This window comes from Ammospiza caudacuta, chromosome 1 (genome assembly GCF_027887145.1).
Source record: "Ammospiza caudacuta isolate bAmmCau1 chromosome 1, bAmmCau1.pri, whole genome shotgun sequence".
Classification (NCBI taxonomy): domain Eukaryota; kingdom Metazoa; phylum Chordata; class Aves; order Passeriformes; family Passerellidae; genus Ammospiza; species Ammospiza caudacuta.
This window is the reverse complement of record NC_080593.1, coordinates 60,477,916-60,492,339: the sequence shown is the minus strand read 5'-3', so window position 1 is coordinate 60,492,339 and position 14,424 is coordinate 60,477,916. Positions and strand designations below refer to the sequence as shown.

The window sequence follows — 14,424 nt, the reverse complement described above, 5'->3', positions numbered from 1 at the left end:
CAACTGAAGTAATTCCCAGCTCAGAAATTTTTTGTGCATGAAGACACATATTTGGCATATCTAGCATATGTAATTACTCAAAGTAATTGACTAAGGTAATTTATTGCCTAACAGTGATACGCTCCTAACCATACAGGCACAGTGAAATGAAAACCTCTTCATTTACATCAGGCAACAGTCTCAGCATCCAGAAGAAAGACACCTCTCTAATAGATGCACTGGGAGCTTTTTTACACTGTGCAGCCAAAAGCCAGGGATGACCTAGATGCTGGTGCTGCAAGAGGCACCATGCGACTCTTGCTGATGCCTTTGATGTTGTCTCGCTGGGCATTGCAGTGCAAGGAACTTCAACCACCACGGTATTTTTACCACTCCATTACACAAAACTAATTGCACGGGAGAAAAGGAAGGAAACCTTTAAAAAAAATAAAATTGTACGACCTCTTAAGATCAAACCTCGGCATCCTTATTTAGTTACTGCCGCGCGGAACGACGCTTTCTCCAGCAAACACAGCACTGGCAGGGAAGGGCTCCCCGGCTGCCCGCGGAGCGCTGCGGGCGGGGCCGTGCGCACCGTGCCCGCCCCGCCGCGCCGACGGAGCCGGAGCCGATGGCGGCGGCGGAGCCGCCGGGAGCCGCGGAGCTGCCGCAGCTGGTGAGCGGGGCCGGGCGGGTGTCCTGCTGGGGGGGCCGTGCGGCCGGGCCCTGCCTTCTGCTTCCCCGCTGTTCATTTTCCCCCTTCCCCCCCAGGCGGAAAATCTGCTCTGCCGGCTGCAGGAGAATTTTGAGGCTCTGACGGAGAAGCTGACGCTGAGAAATATCCTCTTTGGAACGTGGGATGCCGCGGCTGGGCCCCCTGCGCGCTGATGGGTGCGGGCGGGCTCTTTGCTTCTAACAGCGGGGTGGGCTTCTCCCGTAAACATCAAATTAGCCCAGGATGTGGGCCGGGGTAAACGCCTGTGACGTACAGGCACCTGACTTACCCCCGCCCCAGCCTCTTTACAGATCACTTTTTCTAAGAAGGGAACCCTAAAAAGTGTTTCACTACAAGTACCACGGTAATCTCTGTGCAGCAATTCTGGCTTTCAAGTAAAATAAACATCGAATTATGTGTAAAGATTCCGAAGGTGCATTTAAAAAAGCATCCTTCTCCAAAAATGCAACTCAAACGAGCCACGGTTTAAAAGCAGCTGTTGGCCTGAGCATGACAAGGTGAGCCCTCAAAAGAAGAAAATCAGACCTGAAGGGCCTCTGAGCTGTCTTATTACATGTGCTTACAGAAACTACCTCTGCTTTCTGAAGCTTTTTTTTTTTTTTGCAAGAAGCGGCTACTTCCTGAATAATGTTTGAGTAGCACTCATATTCTAATTCTGTAGGTTACCTGTATGGTATCACCTAAAAGAGTTCCTCAGAAAGAAAACAATCACACAGTTCACTCATGAGTATTTGCAAAGGCGTTTGATACTAAGAATTTGAATGCTTATCTGTTGTAAGAGAATGAGGGATTGTATTCTAACAATACCACCTTGTGCATGCTTCATCTTACATTAAACATGAACAAGTAAAAGACTAACACATCTGGAAGAAAGATGCTTGTTCTTCTTACAGAAGAAAAAACTTGTAAACCCTTACTTACAGAAGTTATCTTTAACTTTTTACTGGAAGAAATGGGTGAGCGCATCAATGACCTTGAGAAGCGTGTTGCTGACCTGATGACAGAGGCTGGGGTAGAAAACAGTGATGAAGAATTGGGAGTAAAGACACTTAATTAAGTTTTTCTGTGGTTTATGCATTTCCATTTAGTTTTGAGTGGTGGGCGAGTAATGGTGTTTACGCATTTAGTGTACCTGCATTTTCTTGGATTTGAAAGTGTACTTTAAAAAAAACATATTTAATATACCTTGGGGTTTTTTATTTTTGCCAAGAGACAAAGAACGTGACCACTTTTACAAAACAAAAACTGCATCTTACTGCCTCTATTCCAGCTGAGTGCAATATACAAGGGGGCAGTGCTAACTCACCCCAAGTGTGTAAACCGAGGCTGTCCATTCATAGGGAAATGTGTGTGGCTTGAAGTGTTGCTGGCCACGACTCCTGCCCCTCAGGTATGCTGACCTAGCTGAGGATGCTCGCTGGTGTCAATTTATGTACCTCTGCTTTTAAACCTGCTACAGCTTCCCAGTGTGGTTTGGAGCACACCCCTCACACACACTCACCACAAACACAGCAGTAAGCTATAGTCAATCACTTCATAATATAAAATGATACTACATATCAGGATTGTGTTCTGGATTTTATATCTGTCTCATGCACATGCTGGCCCCCTCCCTGATGGGTGGCTGACTCTGTGCTTTCAGTATTTATGGGGCAGCACTGCTTCCGTGTGCTGTGGATGCAAGTGATGTTGTCTTCCTGTTGTTGCACACTTTCCTGATTCAAACTGAGACACATGAATTCCTCTTGTCATTGGAACTTCTTAGGCAGTGAAAGACATGAATGTCTGTCAATATTCTGAAGTAATTTAGGTATCTATTAATTCTGATGCCTTTTGCGCTAGGTATGCAGTAATTTTCAGAAATGCAGAAAGACAATCCACAAAGATGTATTTAACGGTACAGAGAGAGATATCTTCCTATCTCCATGCTGAATCACATTCATGAATAAATCATTAACCTACTTATTCACTGTATCTGTGCAGCACTGAAATGAGGATGTGTTTGAGGAAGACTAAGGTAGAACAGCATAGCACTGACTCTGACATTTTCCAGTCTAGAGTCACACTGACAAAAAATGTTAAGGGAAAACAAATGTATTTGTATCATGTCATAACAGAATCTTGAAAAAAAAATTAAACTATTGTCCCAGGAAAAAAATAGAAAGCTGGGTTTGTTCATCTAAGTGGGGACACTATTTCCTGGAGCTGAAAAAGAACTGTTAGTTTCAGAGAAGGCAAAGCCACTGTTTTGGATAGAAAACTATAATCTATAGAGTGAACTTATCCAATCACAAATGTTTTCAGTGAATGAAAATGTATTTATTTTAATATTAAAACAGTAAGATTTGTTGCCTTTTTAACTTATATGTTCTTAAAATGAGCCATTCTGTACTAAAAAAAATGGCAGTATTTGTAGGCTACAACTGCTCAGTTGTTACTCTTTGCACAAGCCCACACAAAGCTGTGCACACCAGCGCAGGTAACATCACCCAGGTATTAACATTGTGACAATTTCAATTCTTTAATGTTAGCTGTTTTGATGAAAATAGTTTATTTTATTTAAAGACCTGGGAATAGATGAGGAATTCTAGTTACCAGGCATGTCCAGAAGAAGAAATTGGTAGTCAGAAAACATGACAGCTGCACTAAATTTAAGGTGGTTGTATACCAAAACATAGGTACTCTGCAGGGAAGATTTAGTTTGAAATGTAATGGGAACCTTTTACCAGAAATGCAGAAACTGAAGCATTGCCAGCTTAGCAAAATACCTCAGCTAATGAGGGAGAAATGCTTCTATTACAGCCTTCATTAAGATCAAGAAATCATTCCAGTTAAGGCTTTAATCAGTGTAGACTTGCACATACTGTCAGACTGGGGGGAGAGGTTGGTGTGCTGGAGGACAGGCTGGGGAAGTGGGCCAACAGCACCTTGCTGAAGTTCAAAATGGCAAGCTGGGCAGGTGTGAGGGGCTGGCTGGCACTGCTTTGCAAGAAAGGATCTGGAGGAAAGGTTGGCTGAGTGGGCAGGGTGCCCAGGTATGAGCACAAAGTAGGGCCAGCAAGTCATTCCTCCTCCATTCACCCGCTGGAACACCACACCCACAATATTCTGTCAGTTTGGGGGCTGCCCATTCAAGAGATGCAGTGGTGTGAGGGAGGTGAAACAGCCATCAAGATGGAGTGGGCTACAGCAGATACAAGGTTTAAGAGAAATCTCTTAGTACAGCCTAAAGAAAGGACTGTGGCTTTTTGCTGCCAACCATGACCCCACAGCAGAGCACGGGGAACAGACTCTTGTTGAAAGTGTTGTACACCAGGGTTACTTAACACAAGCTGAAACATGGAAAATTCCAGCTAGGTGCAAGGAACATCTTTTGCACCTACGAAGGTGCTCAAACAGCAGAACAGGACTTCCAGAAAGGCTGAAGAATCTCCATCCTTAGAGAACATGGAATCATCAAGGCGTGAAGGCATTTTGAAGATCATCTAGTCCAACGAGCTCAACACTGGACACAAACCTGCACAACCTGACCATGTGGAACCTACTGTGACTGGGAGGCTGACATTCCCTTCCAACATAAATTATTCCAAATCAATAACCACTCTAAACCAGATTAACTTCAGCAGAAATTGAGACGCTTTTGTTTTACTTTCTTCACCCTTTCTAAATCCTCTACAACACACTTGGTAGTAAAAATAATTCTTTGGCTTGTAACAAACCAGGTTTCTTCTTTCTGGAGAAGGGAGCTAGCCTGGTTTGGTTTTAATTAATCCTGTAAATATGCATGTATCAGTTTAAAAAACAAACAAGCCCCCACACAACATCAACTCCATTACCATAAAAGTTGTCAGAAATGCAAATGGAAATTTCAAAAGCTATGCCACAGTGGAATCCAATCCGAGTCTCCCAAGTACATGTGCATTTTGGTATACTGTTAGGCAAACTGGAGGTCAAGTGACAGCATGGCTTTTGGTTTCTTTGGCTGCTGTCAGCCAGCTCCAGAAGTGCAATGCACTTTGGCACTGCAGAATTCACCAAGTGCTTCAAAGTGAGTGCCCAGCCACCATGGAAAAGGAGTCTGGCACCACAAGTCCATTAGGCTGATGGGGATGCGGTGGTGAGCAAAGTCACAGGAGATGTTTTCTGAGTTCTGTTAAATACTAATAAATGCACCTTGTTTTAGTCACATTTTAGTGGATACAGGGGACTAGTATGATACGCAAGGAAATCCCAACAGAAGTCCCAACAGACTTGCACCCAATGCACCCATCTCTACTCACTGTCAAATTTCATTAGCTGAAAAAAAATCAAGGTGAATAAGTGGAACTCACTTTATTCTTTAAAAACACTATAGTATAGTTTTCCTAGATATTTGTGTAATAAAAGCAAATGAAACAATTTTAAATGCTTTTTCTGCAAACAGGCTTTTTGTGTACAAAAATATGTAATACCAAAAGGACAACAAAGGAGTCTTTAAAAAAGAAAACCCCAAAATTCAGCTACAATATTACTGCAGTAATATTCAAGATAGTTCCAGGCTTTAAGTTTTCTGTTTCTCAAACAGAACTCAATTATTTTAAATCATTCAAATTATGCTCAATATTCAAGGACTTGTAGGTTTTTTTTCTTTCAATATACATTTATGTACACACATACACAGGAATAAGTGTAACTGGACATAGGATTATGAGAAAAGGCAGCCCAAAGCAACATCAATATCTGTATTTAGTGGAATAATCTTTCGGCGATACCACCAAACCTCGACCTTTGCGGGCTCCTCTATAAACAGTTTCTATAATGTCAATCATCTCCTGCTTATCTTCCATTGCCCAGTTGATCTTGTTGTTATTACCTGTACCTAAATCAATCATGATGTGTTTGTTCCTTTAAACGGGAAGAACAAAAAAACAGGTTAATATGGCATTATAATTCAGAAAGAAATCTTATACCCTACCCCAAATGCTTTGTAGGATCAAAGGAAGCCCTTATAACATAAACAGGCTTGCAAAACAATCATTACTCCTCTCACTTAAACTGAGAATTTTTAAAGGAAGAATAAGAACTCCTAAGATGCCCCCAAAATGGTTACTCAGTGCAATTATACTTCAGCATATTCCTTATTGTTTGTATTTCTTTCCCACTACTGTCTATCTCCAGAGAGACTTCCATGCTTGTCAGTAGAACATTTTATCTCATCAATGTAGAAACCTTAACTCCAGAAAAACCTTATTACCTTTGATTTATCTTGAAAGCAAGTTTGGCAAGCTTGACCGCTATGTTACTACAGTATTCTCTACAGGAAGTTTGAAATTTAAAACTAAGAAAAATGGATAATAAACCCGGTTTTCACTATCATTAATTCACACTCTATTATCAAACATTGTTACAAGGCTAATTGGAAAACAAGCCATTTTCCTATAAAATCAGTTTATTCTTCTGTAGAGCAATGTAAATATAGGCATCAGTGTGCTATTATGCATTTGGAAATGATCTGCTGAGACACTGCATTTGACAAACAAAGTTTAAATGAGTTACATTCCAGAACCATCACATACCGGAAGAAAAACATGACGGTACAGGGATCATACAACTCGTACATCTTGTTGAAGTCTGGTACTTCAGTGATGTCCACAAGATAAATAACAGCAAAGTTTTTAACCTAAACAGAAGAAAACAGGAAATACAAAAGCTATATATATTACCAATTAAAAGGCATAAGCTTTCATTATTGTAACATCTATTTTCCAAATTATTAAGTCATAAAATCAGAATAAACAGCCTTGCTTTTATTGTTAATCACAACAACCAATTAACATGGAAAATATTTTTCAATATAGCTCAGAAGCTCATTTCACATCCAGTGTAAACTGGAAAGATACTATGCTAAATCAACATCCAGAGAAACAAATGCCCTTTATATAGAGCTGAGAACTCACAGTGACATGCACAGCTCTAAAGAAGCAGAATACTTGCTTTGTGCAAGCCAAGCTGACACATTTTGCCTGTGTCATCAACTGCTTACAGACTTCAGAAAATTAATGATCTACTATGCCCTGGTGCCTGCCTCCAAGCATTCTTCCCCCTCTAAAACATACAATTTGTGTAAAATTGTAAACTTATAATTTAATTTAAAAACTAGTAGCTTTTGCTGAGAGGTGCAAAGCTAAAATTTAAAAGTGCAATTTCTAAAGAAGTAAGACCTTCATGAGAAGCTCATGTCTGGACAATTCTGGTAAAACTGGCTTTCATTTTGCAGAGTTACTCAGATGTAAAAGAATCCCTCCGCTCTAGTGTCACACATAATGCCTTCATTTCTGCAAGAAAACCATGGCACATTTTTGTTTCCTTGATGTAGCATACTTGTAATTAAGTGGAATTAGGGGAAATTTTGGTTTCTAAACTCAGCTCATAAGTGCACAGTAAAAATTAACACACTCACACACATTAAATTCTAAGTCAGAACGCACAAACTGTAAGGTATATTATCAAATGCTTTTGCACTACACCAGGAGCCCACAATTGTGTCTCCCCATCCTCAGTTATCTGCTAACACAATTTTGGTCCTTCCCATTTGGCCGCCCAGAATTACCAGCCTGAGGTTGACACACATGGTCTAAAATCTATGGCGAATGCACTCTTCATGACAGTACTTCCCACTTGTTAATTTTTTGCTATCAAAAGTCTGGAAATGCTATTATGAGTATAATATCTGCCTGATGGAACAATATTTTATTTTAGTTCACAGAGCTGGATTAGTTTGTATGAGAAAAATATTGTCTAGCTTGTACGTAGACATCCTAGCAGGCACTTTACTGAGAAAGTATGGAAATGGTTATTTACAAAAAAAAACCCCTCAGAAGCACAGAGTAAATAAATTTTTATGGACTTCTGCTTCAAGACAGTTTCAAAGTTATAAAAAATAATCACACTTCAAGAATGCATGTAAGCATTACTAGCAAAGAAAGTAAAAGCTCTTCTAGAGAGAAGCAGCATTTAAAGTCTTTACTGCGCTTTTATGGAGCCAGTTATACTCCTAGGTTCAGTCAACATTCCAATGAAAACATCCCTATGTTCTAAACCAGGCAAGAGGTAAAGCCTTGTAAACTAAAACAGTCACAATATCAAACTCTCTGAAGGGATCCTTCACACCCATTTCAATTTTACATTAAAGACTTCTAAGAACCTTAATGGGATGTTGAAAGGCAGCACAATTTAGCTGAGAAGTGACTGAGGCTAGTCCCTGGTGAGCCCTGGCAGGCAGTTGTGGGGTGGTTGATCCTTTTTTTAGAAAACAAAACACCTGAGGAGCCATTTTCATTTTATCCTATCATTACTTCTTCCACTCTGCTGGCATTTTTAGCAAAAACACCTTCACTATGTGGGGGAATTTCTACAACACGCTCAGCAATTTTGACAGAGCACACCATCTCTGAACAATTACTTAATTTGGAGCTTGCAAAATTATTTTAATAAAATATTCTTGGGACCTGTTTTGTTCGGTGACAGATTAGTCAAGGAGATTTACATGTTGCACCAGAATACCACTCCATAAGCACTCCTAAACCAAAATTTTACTTTCAAGAACTCTGTACTCCAGATAGTACTAGAACAAAAAAATCTTTTTAAAGTCAGTTTGATACTATATGCATTTAATTTAGTTGAGTTGTTGCAGAACCAGAAATGCATGTCACTAGCAGTGCTCATCAACAGCCTAGGATTTCATACAAGAGAAACAGACTATGAAAGTCTTAGTTTGTTACATAAATCTTACTGAAAAGGAGTGGATCACTCAAATCCCCTTTGCAGAGCATATGTGCAAGTCATCACCAGGACCCAGGCATCCAAGACATGAATTAAATCTTCCTTCTCTGACCTACTTTCATAGAAGTGAAACTGATGAGAGTCACCTGCTGAAAAGCTCACATTAAGTCTGAAGCAGAGCTTAAAGCTGGACTCAATTTTTAATTCAAAACTTGAAAAGCTGCTCTGTTCTTTACCCCTCGCTTTCCTAATTTCAAATTTGGCATGATCACCACTCCAAAACAAGCTAGCTTAGAAGCACATTGAATGAGGGTGTGCTCTGTTGAGTTTGGGCACTGGCTGCCAAGGACAGCAGCAGGAAATAGGAATTCAGGCCTAAGGAGGGATGAGACAAACACATGGAGAGGGTGATGCAGAAGAACTGCAGGCCTATGGAATGTTTAGGGGCTGGGCAATTTAATGTGCCAGGCTGGGCAAGCTGGTCACCAAGAGGCATTTCATTTCAACACAAGACAAGCCTTGCAGAAACTCAGATATCTGTCTCTTTTTGCACAGTACTGACCAGTTTTAGAGCCTGAAGAAGCAGCTCCTGTCTCAGACACAATATTGGATGCAAGACAGCAGCAGTACAGAGCAACATCTGAGCCAGCTTCACACGCAGCCAGCTCTAATTCACAAAAAAGCTGTGATTTAAGCAAAACCAGGGGAAGTATTTATGGATTCAGACCAGACTGCTGTGGATGTGCACGGTTTGTGGAGACAAACCAAAGGCTGACCTCTCTCTGCTGGGATGTGAATCCATTGCTCAGACAGAACTATCCATTGAAAACCGACATTCCTGTACAAAACCAGCTTTGCTCCCCTGTCAAGGCAGTGGTTGCTGACGAGTTTTCTACCTGATTTGTGAGTTGTAACTGAGGATACAGTATGAGCACCTCAGAACAAGAATAAAATACAACTCTAAACATGCAAATCCAAGTAAATACAAGCAGTTGCAGTAGTTACAAGGGGGACTACACTGAATTTGTTAATATAAATCAAAATTTTACGGTAGAGACAATATGAAAAAAACCTTGTAGTATTTTAGAAGTTAAATACATAATAACACAAGTTTACTCTGAAAGTGCTTAACCTCATAACATACACTAAATACAGTAAATTTGTTGCAGTAAGTCAACTGCTTTCTGAAGAAAAAATCAAAACTCTAGTGAGACACCTCCTTCAGGGCAGCACCTCACTTGTGCAACAACTGAAGATAAAAGCATTTTCAGAGACAGATATTATCTACTTCTGACACTCCTGACTTCCCCTACCTCTCTTTCAATTCAAAACTCTCTCTGCCTTACCAGGCTGTTGGAGCCGCTGTTCCATGGGGACAGAGCAGAGTAGGAGACATAAGTCAAACAGCAGCACAGATTCAAAACTGTGTGAGCTGTTTTCATAGGTTGGGCTGCAGTTTTGCCCCTTCTCCCCAGTGATGGTAGTTTCATAGATCAGCCCCATCAATCCACGTGGCTGAAGATGCATGTAGAAAACCCAAAACTACATTACTGCCTGGCCACTGAAATCTTTACACTGAATGGCTCAAGACTATAAAGCAGAGGAATCTGCAGGACTTTTAACATCAGATAAAGATTCTGTATCCTGTCTTCACATACTTGCTAGTAAACAGGAAACACAGATGTAGGAAAAATCATTTGCCATGGGACTCATTTGTCCTCTGAAGTTCCCCTCCCTGACTTCTTTAATTAACAACATCCTTCTGAAAAATAAGTAAATTCATTCCTACAACATGAGGTTGACACTATGATTAATGCCCAGGATGACTGACAAAAATCGTGAAGTTTCTTAAAATTTCTGTCAGAGGTAAGTAATGCTCCTGTTTTTTCAGTTGTTAAGATTTCAGCTGCCTTTGAAAAGCAAACCTTATAGCCCAAATATCTAAGGAAATCTGGAACAAGATCCAAGATTCCACCTTCTCATCTTTCTAATCAGTTTCTAGACAGTGGTTTTTTTTTGTTTAGAAGAACAAAATACTGCTTTACAGTCAAGAAACTTGCAGGAAAAAAATACAGGAACAGAGACTAGCATTTGCAACAAATGACTTGAACTGAAGGTAGCTGGCAGACTTGCATTAATGAACTGAACAGAGCAAGTACAAACTTGAAAGTCTGTACTGGTGATATTTATTTGAACTTTTTTCTTGCTAATTATGCTGTAAGTTTAGGTGATAAATTTCTAGGGGGAAAGAGGAAGATATTGTACTGCCAAGAGCAGCACTTACAGCTAATTTTGAATACTACAGACATCAGTAAATGGATTAACTTCGCTCAGCTTTTAACTACAAACACCAGTAGCTAACATACCTATATGCTTTTTTCACAGCTACCTCTTTCCCTGCCCCACATTCTTTTCCTCTCTCACTTTTCATGTAACCTTAGCAGAAATGCAGAGGCACAACTAATGTTTGAGGAAAACCCACAGCTATTCACACTTCTGATTATGGTTAAATAAATGCACAACATTTGAAAAATCCTCCCTAAACCCAAACTGATCCAATACAACAGTTACCTCATTTACACTATTCACTCATAAATAAATAATTTCTTAAACAAGGTGCATTAATTTAGCAAACCAATCCCTGTATTTCAGGGGATAGGTTTATAATTATGAGTTCCCTTTAAAGAAAAGAAAAAAGTATATTTTTAGAAAAGGTCATTAAGACAAAATTTGTGAAACTCAATTCTTGCTTCAATCAATGTTTGATTGAAACCTTGACAAAGCAAAAAAAAATCCAACATCTTACAATTATGATTTGTTTTGACATTCAGTGAAACTTTGCTTCTTTTTCATATAACACAAGGGGAAAAACTCAGTCAGCTGCAAGGGGAGTACATTTCAGTGAAAATAATCTACTTTGTACTTTCACATAGCATTCTAGTTTCTCTTTCCACAAAAGCTGAAAAGAAAACCCTGTTCTCCTATCATAAAATACAGATAAATATTACTGCTACCCAAAAATATGCTGCTGTCTAAAAGAATATTGCCCCAGGGTAACAAATGTAAAATATGGCCACATTGCCTTCACATGTAGCCTGCAATTATAACCCATTAACATTATGTATTATTCTCTAAAATAAACACCTGGACAATTGGAACTTTTACTCACTCTTTAAAACAGCAGAGATCCAAATATGGCTTGTAAGCAAGAGGATGAGGTAGGATCTCCCCCTTTAATTTGCCATTTCTGCAGAGGGAGATTTTTAAATAAGAAGTTACTTTGTTCTTTCTTCCCCCAGTCACCCCTAGCTGCCAACAGGTCTGCCAAATTTCCAAGCATCCTGCCACCAGTCCATACTAACAGTATATGAGCATAACACTCCCACCAGGCTGAATACAAAACAACGGTATTAAAACATGTCACAACTCTTTCCTACATTCTAATACTGCATTCTTAACCCCTGGCTGTGGGTATAGATCTTTAATTGTGGGGATTTTCAAGACACAAGTTATTTAAGAAAACTTCAGAAGGCAAAGTAAACCACAAAAAAAAAACTCCATGTCAATCTATGCAGCATGCACAGAACTTTCTATTAAGGCAGCAAGTTCTGGATGCTCCGTTCCTGGCAGCATTCAAGGCCAGGCTGGATGAGGCCTTGAGCAACCTGTGCAGGACAGCAGAAGAGTTGGAATGAGATAATCTTTAAGGTCCCTTCCAAACCAAACCATTCTGTGATTTCTATGATAGCTGACACCTTTTCCTACCCAAGTTACCATTTCTGATTCAGATATTTTTGTTTCTTCCTTCATGTGGTTCAGTTAAAGAGCTGTCAATATTCGACATCTATCATGTGGCAAAATCTTTAGCAAATATATGAAAAGGTAAATTGTAGCTGATTGTGTATCCTAACAGTCTAATTTTTCCTATCTACGTGTCTTTCTTAAGTAAGTGATCGTCTGTTTATAATCATTCAGTTTCCATCTAAAAACAGCTGTGGGGTTTGGCTCTTAAAATTTAATTCAGTCCATGCAATTCAGCAGAATGCTACTGGTGTCCATGGATAACATCATTGGCAGATTAATGTTGCTGATAGATTAATCAGAATTATATGAGTGACAGATTAATCAATACCATCCTGCACATTTTAGTGTCTCACCATTTTTAAGAGCCAAAGTGAAAGTAACTTTTCAAGCTATTCAGATGAAAATCTAAAGGTACGTTTCCAGTGTGAAGCGAGAGTGCTGCGTTACCTGGAGCCGCAGCAGCCCTAGCACCGAGCACTGTTTCTGCCTGAACGCCGATGCTCCCTCGGTGACGGGTTATTGACTGGCAGCACCCTCGATTTCCGAACACCTGCGACGCTCTTTTCACCCTCCCCCAGAACACTGCAAACATCAGAGCACTCTTTAGGAGACATTCGTGAAAGTGAAACCACACAACTTTCCCGCTGCCTCCTAAAGCTGGAATACCTGTGCAGAACCCCGGTTACCAGCTGCCCCAGGCTCCGAGCAAGCCATGGGGAACACTGAGCTCAGAAAGAGCGGAAAGATCCCGTTTACCTTCTCGGCAATGCTGTACAGGACCTCATCCATCTTCATGCACGTGGGGTCCCAGTCGTGTCCGAAGCGGATGACCACGACCCGGTCCTCCTCCGACAGGATGGCCTGGTCCACCTGCCACCCATTGTGCAAGTGCGGCAGCATGTACGACATCCTGGCGGCCGGCTGGGGAGCCTGCGGGACGACAGGGATGCCCATGCAGCTGACAGCCCGAGCCCTCCCCGGGCCCTCCCGGGGCGCCGGCGGGCACCGAGCGCCAGCAGGGAGCCCCCCCCGGCCCGCCCATCCCGGCGCGGCCCGTCCCCAGCGCACCCGGCGGGCGTCCTCCCTCAGAGGCCCGGAGCGGCGGCAGCGCCGGCACGGGCGGGAAGCGGAAGGGCGGGCACGGGAACGCGCATTTCCGGCAGAGCGCGGGTGGGACTGGCGCGTTCCCGATGGGAGGAGAGCCGGACGGGCGAGCACGGGCTGGGCAGGGACGCCCGCGTCCCCCCTCGCAGGTGGGATGTGGAGCCGTGCCGAGGGGATCGGTGACGCCGGCCAGTACGGGGAGGGTGAAACAGAGGTGATCAGAGCCCAGATCTCCTACTCTCTGCTGCTGACCGCTCTGATGTTGTACATTCCCTGTAACCTCCATGGGATTTGATCAAAGAGATATGCTCAGAGAAGCTGTGGATGCTCCATTCCTGGAAGAGTTCAAGGCCGGTTTGGACGGGGCTCTGAGCAGCCTGGTGTAGCGAAAGGTGTCCGTGCCCATGGCAGAGGGCTGGGTCCAGGTGCTCTTTAAGGTTCCTTCCAGCCCAGCAATTCAGTGGTTCTGTGCTCTGGCATCTCCTGGCTGTGGGAGGTTTTCTCAGTGTATTCACTCACAGCAATGACGATTTTCATGCCCAGCACACTCCCAGACCCGCGCTGGGGTTCCGTGGGGGCTCCCATGGCTCCGGTGTTCCAAGTGCCGTACGGGAGCACTCTGGGCAAACGCTCCAGTGGAAGTGGTCAGCAGCAAAACCAGCACATTCCAGCATTGGCTTCCAGAATCGAGCTGGCCATTGGCATAGGCCATCCCAGACAATCTGTTTCCTTAATTCCACAGCAGACACTCATTTGAAAGGTTAGCTTGCAGCAGGCAGGGACAAAAGCATAGTCTCCACTATAAAAAATCCCCACAAACTGCAGCCAGGGCCATGGGGAACAATTTCAATTGGTGGCAAATAACTTTGCCCCATACTTGCTGAGCTCTCCAAAAGCTATCCCAGTCCTCGTCTTGCTTTATCACCTTTTTAGGACGTCCGGGGAGGGGAGAAGGACCGGGAGAGGGCGGGGAGAAGGAGAGGGAGAGGGCGGGGAGAAGGAGAGGCAGCGGGCGGGGAGAAGGAGAGGGAGAGGGCGAG

The 14,424-nt window shown here is 42.3% G+C and overlaps 2 protein-coding genes across 3 annotated transcripts; one reads left to right on the top strand and one right to left on the bottom strand.

Annotated features, from left to right (window-relative positions):
* Positions 1 to 610: 610 nt before the first annotated feature.
* On the top strand, positions 611 to 3,159 carry HSBP1L1 (heat shock factor binding protein 1 like 1). The gene is given in 5 exon segments (XM_058804985.1): positions 611 to 655; positions 751 to 817; positions 1,660 to 1,754; positions 1,986 to 1,998; positions 2,001 to 3,159. Coding segments are annotated over 5 exon segments (294 nt in total). The 3' UTR covers positions 2,075 to 3,159.
* Positions 3,160 to 5,032: 1,873 nt separating this feature from the next.
* TXNL4A (thioredoxin like 4A) lies at positions 5,033 to 13,399 on the bottom strand. Of its 2 annotated transcripts, none has more exons than XM_058804962.1 (4): positions 13,349 to 13,399; positions 13,037 to 13,210; positions 6,271 to 6,374; positions 5,033 to 5,599 (listed from the first exon to the last, which is right to left on the bottom strand). In XM_058804962.1, exons 2-4 carry the CDS (start codon positions 13,187 to 13,189, stop codon positions 5,428 to 5,430), a joined length of 429 nt encoding a protein of 142 aa, XP_058660945.1. In that variant the 5' UTR covers positions 13,190 to 13,210; positions 13,349 to 13,399; the 3' UTR covers positions 5,033 to 5,427. The 2 variants fall into 2 exon arrangements, with proteins under 2 accessions (XP_058660945.1, XP_058660954.1); XM_058804971.1 differs by lacking the exon at positions 13,349 to 13,399 and adding an exon at positions 11,646 to 11,723.
* Between the last annotated feature and the right edge of the window lie 1,025 nt (positions 13,400 to 14,424).

What these genes read in the sequence shown, in the direction of transcription:
- TXNL4A (XM_058804962.1), bottom strand. Translation starts at nt 13,189, where the DNA reads ATGTCGTACATGCTGCCGCACTTGCACAATGGGTGGCAGGTGGACCAG. An exon ending in TGTACAGCATTGCCGAGAAG is followed by an intron (nt 6,375 to 13,036) that starts GTAAACGGGATC and finishes TCTTCTGTTTAG; the next exon opens with GTTAAAAACTTTGCTGTTAT. An exon ending in ACCGTCATGTTTTTCTTCCG is followed by an intron (nt 5,600 to 6,270) that starts GTATGTGATGGT and finishes TCCCGTTTAAAG; the next exon opens with GAACAAACACATCATGATTG.